Source organism: Chondrus crispus, genomic scaffold, assembly GCF_000350225.1.
Source record: "Chondrus crispus Stackhouse genomic scaffold, scaffold_48, whole genome shotgun sequence".
NCBI lineage: Eukaryota > Rhodophyta > Florideophyceae > Gigartinales > Gigartinaceae > Chondrus > Chondrus crispus.
Window position 1 is genome coordinate 122,652 of NW_005178479.1, and position 6,863 is coordinate 129,514.

General features: G+C 53.3%; 2 protein-coding genes; one reads left to right on the forward strand and one right to left on the reverse strand.

Annotated features, from left to right (window-relative positions):
• The first annotated feature begins 3,491 nt into the window (after nucleotides 1–3,491).
• Nucleotides 3,492–5,495, forward strand: CHC_T00006645001 (hypothetical protein). XM_005709796.1 is given in 6 exon segments: nucleotides 3,492–3,516; nucleotides 3,692–4,076; nucleotides 4,201–4,599; nucleotides 4,719–4,827; nucleotides 4,956–5,069; nucleotides 5,070–5,495. The coding sequence occupies 5 exon segments, from the start codon at nucleotides 3,492–3,494 to the stop codon at nucleotides 5,067–5,069; spliced, it is 1,032 nt and encodes a 343-aa protein (XP_005709853.1). The 3' UTR covers nucleotides 5,070–5,495.
• A 75-nt stretch (nucleotides 5,496–5,570) lies between these two features.
• Nucleotides 5,571–6,863, reverse strand: part of CHC_T00008523001 (6-phosphogluconate dehydrogenase, decarboxylating) — a gene marked incomplete at its 5' end in the record, with an annotated part of 1,296 nt that continues 3 nt past the window's right edge. The window contains one exon of the mRNA XM_005709797.1: nucleotides 5,571–6,863. This exon is cut by the window's right edge and continues 3 nt beyond it. Within this exon, the coding sequence (XP_005709854.1) occupies nucleotides 5,571–6,863 (1,293 nt within the window).

A 6,863-nucleotide genomic window follows, 5' to 3' on the forward strand; every position in this document is an offset into this window, starting at 1 on the left:
GGACTCCTGTTGGATGTCGTATTGCCATGCCGTTTTCTGTAAGATTCCATCTAAATCTCTACAAACATCTTGTACGATGGCTGGTCCCCTCCCACAACCACATTTCTAGGGCACCCTGGATGGCCAGGCCTTATTTGTTTCTCAGTTATCTTTAAAAACCTTCGAACTGTGAGCTTGTCTGCAGCACTGTCTCGACTTATCTCGACGTAAACAACTTGCTGGTCGTATAAAGACTCATCTGTAGCAGCCTTGCCGCCGTGCTGCTTAAAAGCTGAAAGAAGTACAGTCCTGAAGTTCAGCGGTGCTTCAGTGCAGCCATGCTGAAACTCAGTCCGAACAGAAGTGTTGTACTCACTACCAAGACCCTCTTTTCCACCGACAAGACGGTTTCGGTAACCTGAGCACAGCCCGAAGACAATTGCACTAAACTCTGAAATAATTACATGGCTTTCGGGTGGCAATAGCTTGTCTACGAAAGAGCCCCTATCGCCAAGGAGGCTCGAAGTTTTCCAGTCACCAGGTTCAGCTTTAAACCTTTTCCTATGGGGTTCTATATTCTCCAAAGGCTTCCACTTTTTTGTGATTCCTTGCAGTAGAGAGCCATTTACCTTCGGCATTGGCTTTCCATCAACCTTGACAGCATGCAGTGGTGTAGTGTCCCAGTTATCGAACTGGAGAAGGGGCAGTGCTTTTGTGTCCACAACAGTACTGTCCCAGGGACCATTCCTCTCCCTCTCGGCAATAAGATTCTGCCTATATCTTTCTGTTGTAGTATAAGAGAGAAAAAGGCCCAGAGAATTCAAGACGCTCACGAATGAGGGGCTAACCTCACAAATACCTGCAATTGAAATGCACGTCGTCAGGGGTCCTGACACTCCGTTTGTGCGACTTAAAACTGTGTGCTCTATTGACTTCAGTGCACGAACACATAGGACAAGATCTGCACGTGGATACTCAGAACCATGGCTTAGAGCTTCCTCTATAGATGGCTGTGGCATGAACGCAGGGTTATTAGATAGAGGAAACACATCCCTCACACTTTGGCGACTAGCTCTTGCAGATACTGACCACGATACAATACGGCGGCCAGAAGCCATGGTGTACACAAAGTCTGTCCACAGCTCCTTAGGCAAAACTGATATCTCATCTGTCAACGACCAGTTACCCCCCCAGTACTTTTGCTTGCTGTCTCGAAAGTGTTTGGCAACAGTATCAAGATATGATCTAATGTTGGAAGGGGTAGGTCTAGTCCATGTAAGACCCTTTGAAGTTGTCTTCACACTGGCAGATAGCATTTGCTCAATTTGCGAAGCAACTACATAAAACCTTGAACGATACCCTAGCTTCTTCAAAATTACCCCCATACCAGCAAGAGAAGGTTCTATACGCTTCTGTAATGTGCGATCATCAACACTTGCTAGCTTAGAGTGTGTATCACTCTTGCGAAAGCCACAAAGAGCTTTTCGGGCATGGCAAACATCAGAGAACGGCAGCAATCTGACTGTACCACAGTCATTTTCAATGTTCACACAGGAGAGCCGCAGAGTTTTGGCGACCGTTCTAATCTCCTCTGCTATAGATGACTCTTGCAACCGCAGGTAGTGGGGTGAGGTCTCTAGTTCAACGGAGAACAGAACGCATTTCACAAGCCAGCTTTCGATAATGCTCTTTAGACTGTGTGTAGAAAATATTGGTCTGCCTCCTCTCTTCCCTTGCGTGACGACATACAGACATGAGCGACAACATCGGCTTCCCATTACCTGTCTTGCACCAAGCGACCCCCCTGAATGGCTGTACACGCTTTCATCTAGTTGGGATAGTAGTTCGACGTTATTTGAGGTGTCTAAATCAATCTCAGATATCTCCCAAAGTCTTCCTATAGCCTTCTGGTCATCTATAGGACATCCTCGTCTGTAAAAGATGCATTTTGATGTTCCGGCCTGGGAGAGCTCGAAACGCCTTGCCTTTAGCTTAGAAAGACGTATGTAATTAATGTGGTTGTAGCAGTGATAAAATTTGCCTGGATGTTGAAGTATGTCCTCAGCAGTTTCTCTGCTACACTTCGATAATCGACAGAGCTCATTTATGAATTCTTTCTGGACTTCTACACTGCACAGCTGAATGTTGAATAGTTTCCAGTCCCGACAAGGGTTTCGCACGTTCTCTGCATCTTCTATTCCAGCTCTACGACATATCTCACACGTGTGGCGTTCAGCCCTATCCATTTTCGGAAGATAACGGGTCTTCCAGGCAGCTAAAGGCTTTCTTGATATTCTGGGGTATTTTCTAGACGCACATATCATATCCCAGCCTGAGTTCTTATCTAGGCAATAGCTGCAAAGGTAAACAGTGGTCTTGGAGTCCTGTGGAAGTGTCAGAAAGGGGTTTGGGATGACCCCGGTGTCCACACTGGACCTGTTCGGGATTTGAGAGACAGTTAGATGCACAGGGAGACTAGGAGTGCGCTCATTGCGCACATTCCTGTGGTACAACTCCACACCGCGACCCCCGGTGGGAGATGAGAACCGCCGAGACGGGCGGTTACTACTGTAGTAATCGTGCACGCGCCCTCTGCGAGCACAGTAGTACCTCCACGGCGTACACGTGACACAACCGTTGGCGCCGGTCGTGGCCACGGGCACACGTGTGCGACCCATCCGGTAAGTAATTAGCAATTAGTGGTTAATGGCACAATTTAGCCAATTTAGTACATTAGCTGGTATACAGTATGTAACAGCTACTGTAGCGGGACAGGTGTCCTGGCGTCCCACTTAGGGGTTAAGACCGGGGGCACCTACCCCGTTCCAGTAAACGGGGGCAGACTCGCCTCCCTTCCCTTTACGGCTAAGTGCTAACACCGTTCCGGTTTTCCTTTAGCTCAGGCTTCTAACTCGTGACCGGCCGTCCGGATCTGACACCACCGACCGGCTGCGCGTCACCGGCCACGTGAGCCTTCCCTCTTTTCGAGTCCTTCCGTACGGTTCGCGCTCGCGTGGGTTCCCCAGCGTCGCGCGCTCCCTTACCTCTAACCCCCCTCGTTCCGAGTGGTCGGGACGAAGGTAGTTATACCACAATTACAGGCGAAACAGAACCGTTCCGTACCCTCTGCTCCCATGAACGGATCGGGAGAAACCCTACCCTCATAGTTCATACCTTGGTGTTTTCAAGAACTGAAAATGGTGATGGGAAGCTAAAGCTGCATGTATTTCAATGAAGGGGGTGACTTTGTGTGTCGTGAACAGGAACATAGGAGGAGAGCAATCTGAAGAGTCGCCGTCGCGAGTGTGGCGAAAATATTTCTTTATAGCGTCGGCGGAGTCGATTTTCGATGACTTGTGTCAAGCTCATCGACACAAAAATTTATCATAACTCTCAAAATGCGGAATGAAATTGCCAGATCACTGACTGTGTGAGCATGTTTTAAATTCTCTCACTGAAATAGTATAGGTGACACTAAATACGATAACTGGGTGTAGAGCGACACGTGTGAAATGTCATACACGTGGCTGATTTCGTGTCAAGCCCGAAACAGTGCGATATATCCGGTAATGCGCTATTCAAAAGTGCGATATAGAGCTACCCCCCCTGTATCCGACACGTGTACAACAGATGTGATCCGGATTCAGAAAAGGCATTTGAATCTAGATGTACCGGATACAGCTTCCGCACGTAGTTTCCTGACGCTGTTTAGGGAACATTCCGTCTGGCCTAACCCCTTTCATATCCTCCTGTCCCGACTACGCACCTCCTCTCATCCTCCCCTGGTCTGCTATCCGACCTTCGCGGCCCCCCTGCGCCATGAATCTCCTTCACTCCCTCGTCCTGGCGACGGGCTCGGTCGTGGGTTCCGTCCTGGCTGCCCTGTACGTCTTCCAAGAAAAGCTGCTCTACCACCCCACCCTGCCCACGCGCCGCTACGAGAAGAAGCCAGACGATTACGCGATGCGCTACACGGACGCCCACATCGTCGCCGCCGACGGCGTCCGCATCCACGCCTGGCTCATCACCCAGCCGCGCTCCACGGCCGCCGCCACCTTCCTCTACTTCCACGGCAACGCCGGCAATCTCTCCCACAGGTACGCCGTTCACCCTTCCGCCCTCCTTCACGCCCTCCTTCACGCCCTCCTTCACGCCCTCCTTCGCGCCCCCGCCGCACCTCTCGCGCCCCCATTACTCACGCCCCCTGCCTCCCACCCGCAGGCTCCCCGACGTGCGCGCCTTCTTCGCGAGCGGCTTCAACGTCCTCATGGTGTCGTACCGCGGCTACGGCGAGTCCGAGGGCTCGCCGACGGAGGCGGGTATCAAGCTGGATGCCGCCGCCGCCCTGGCGTACGCGCTTGACCGCTCCGACGTCCTCGACGTGTCGCGCTTGTACCTCTTCGGCCGCTCCATCGGCGCCGCTTGCGCCCTTGCCGCGGCCGAGTCCGCCGACGCCCAGAACAGCCTCAGGGGCATCGTCGTCGAGAACACTTTCACCTCCATCGACGATATGATCGACCAGGTCATGCCCGCCATCAGCTTTGCTAAGTTTTTGAACAGGAATAAGTGGAACTCTTTCGCCGCCGTCGGCAAGATTGCCCTGCCCATACTCTTTATAAGGTAAGCTACCGCCCATTTCGCACGCACTACGCCCGTCGTCGTGCCTTTAACTGCGGATAACTGACCAAGAATGATGACGTGTTCACGTATATGCGATGTTGCTTTACCTGTCTGTGCAGTGGATTGAAGGACGAGCTGTGCCCGCCAGATCACATGAGAAGTCTGCATCGCAATGCGGAGATGGCCAAGTTTAAAGTCTTTCTCACAATTGCGGAGGGTACTCACAATGTAAGTTACAAGCCTTGGCTCTAGCGCGGCCATATCCAAACGTCAGCTTGCGTCGGCAGTGTGGGCAATTCCAACAACCAACTAACGACGAATGCTCTCTCTACCTCTGTTTCTCTCGCATGGAAAAGGATACATGGTGGATCGGCGGCAGTCAATACCGTGAAGCGGTGGAGGACTTTGTGCGACGAGCCGATTCGGAGGGGAGAAACGCAGCTGCGGCCGCTGAGACTTGCTCTCCTTGACCGCTGATGTGATTGCGGAAAAAAGTGCAATGATGGCAGACGCGGCAAGGTGGAGAGGTTTCGACCCAGTGAATTCTCACTTGTTGGCTCTGAAACATTTGCCATTGGCCGCGTCTCGGAATTCGGATACTGACGAGGTCTGTTTTTGGACGCTGCGGATAAGGTTCCTTGCTGAGCACTCCGATCGGGCTTTTTTCGTATGAGTAACAACTGTGGCACAAACGAACGAACTTCTACGCGTGCATTCTGGATATATTTGCTTCACGTCAATGTCAAAGACTTAAAACGTCTACAATTACGCTTACGTCTTTACCAAGACGACTAATTCTATACGGTAGCGGGTGTTTGTGTAGAGCATGGGATTGTTCATGTTTTTTTTGTCAATATTTGAGGGGGCGCTCAAAAACCAAAATCGGATCTACTGTATGCATCGCGTTATACACGTTTATCAATCGCAACAAATCGTTGATCCACCTAATCCGCCCCCTCACTACGCAATCCTCAATCCTGCTTCTCCGTTACGCCATCTGAGCTCCACCGCGTGTGGTACACACCATGTTGGTCCAAGCGCTTATACAAGTGCGAGCCAAAGAAGTCCCGCTGCGCCTGCACCATCTGCGCGCTTGGCAAAACCTCTCTCCGGAAGCTATCGTAGTAGCTGAGCGACCCCCCTAGGGCCGGCACGGCGATGCCATTCTGCAGTGCCAGCGTGGCCACTCTTCGCCAGCTATCCTGCGCCGCGTTGACCTCCGCGGCAAACTCCTTATCCAACAACAAGTTGGGCAAGTCCGCCTCGCGGTCGTAGGCGGCCTTAATGCGGTCCAGGAACTTTGCGCGGATGATGCAGCCGCCCTTCCAAATGGCCGAGATGGCGCCCAGGTCTAGGCCCCAGTCGCCCTCCTGCCCTGCGGCGCGGATGAGGTTCATGCCCTGCGCGTACGAGCAGATTTTTGACGCGTACAGCGCCTTGCGGATGTCATCCACAATCTCCAGCTGCGTGGCCTTGTCCGCGGCTGTGCGCGGCGACGGGCCCGAGAGCACGGGTGCGGCGAGGCGGCGATCCTCCTTGAGCGCAGACAGGTAGCGGGCCTCCAGGGCCGCGGCGATGGTTGGGACCGGCACCGCCTTGGCGGCGGCCTCCTGGATCGTCCACATGCCGGTCCCCTTGGACCCCGTCTGATCGAGGATGCGGTCGACCAAGTACTGGCCGTCGCCGGTGAGGGTGTCCTTCTGACGCAGGATCTGGGCCGTGATCTCGATCAGGAAGCTCTGCAGCTCGGCGGCGTTCCACTCGTCAAAGACATCAGCTATTTCCGAGACGGACAGGCCCGCGACGTTGCGCAACAGGTCGTACGCCTCGCCGATGAGCTGCATGTCGCCATACTCGATACCGTTGTGGACCATCTTGACATAGTTGCCCGACCCGCCCGGACCGATATACGTGACGCACGGGTTGCCGTCAACCTGGGCGCTAATATCGGTCATCATATGCTTGACCATGTCCCAGGCCGGCCTCGGGCCGCCCGGCATGAGGCTGGGCCCATAGCGGGCGCCGTCCTCCCCTCCGGACACGCCCATGCCCATGTACAGAATGCCGACCTCCTCCATCTCCTTGGCCCTTCTCTCCGTATTGGTATAAAACTCATTCCCGCCATCAATGACGAGATCGCCCTCATCCAAGAGCGCCTTCAGCAACTCCAACGTGGCGTCCACGGGCTTTCCCGCCTTGACCAGCAGGATGATCTTCCTCGGGCGTGCGATGGACTGCACGAACTCCTTCATGTCCTCGTAACC

Excerpts from the sequence above, each read along its gene's own strand:
- CHC_T00006645001 (XM_005709796.1), top strand. The coding sequence starts at position 3,492 with ATGTCATACACGTGGCTGATTTCGT. Across the intron at positions 3,517-3,691 it reads ATACACGTGGCTGATTTCGT|GGAACATTCCGTCTGGCCTA; the intron begins GTCAAGCCCGAA and ends GACGCTGTTTAG. Across the intron at positions 4,600-4,718 it reads CTGCCCATACTCTTTATAAG|TGGATTGAAGGACGAGCTGT; the intron begins GTAAGCTACCGC and ends CTGTCTGTGCAG.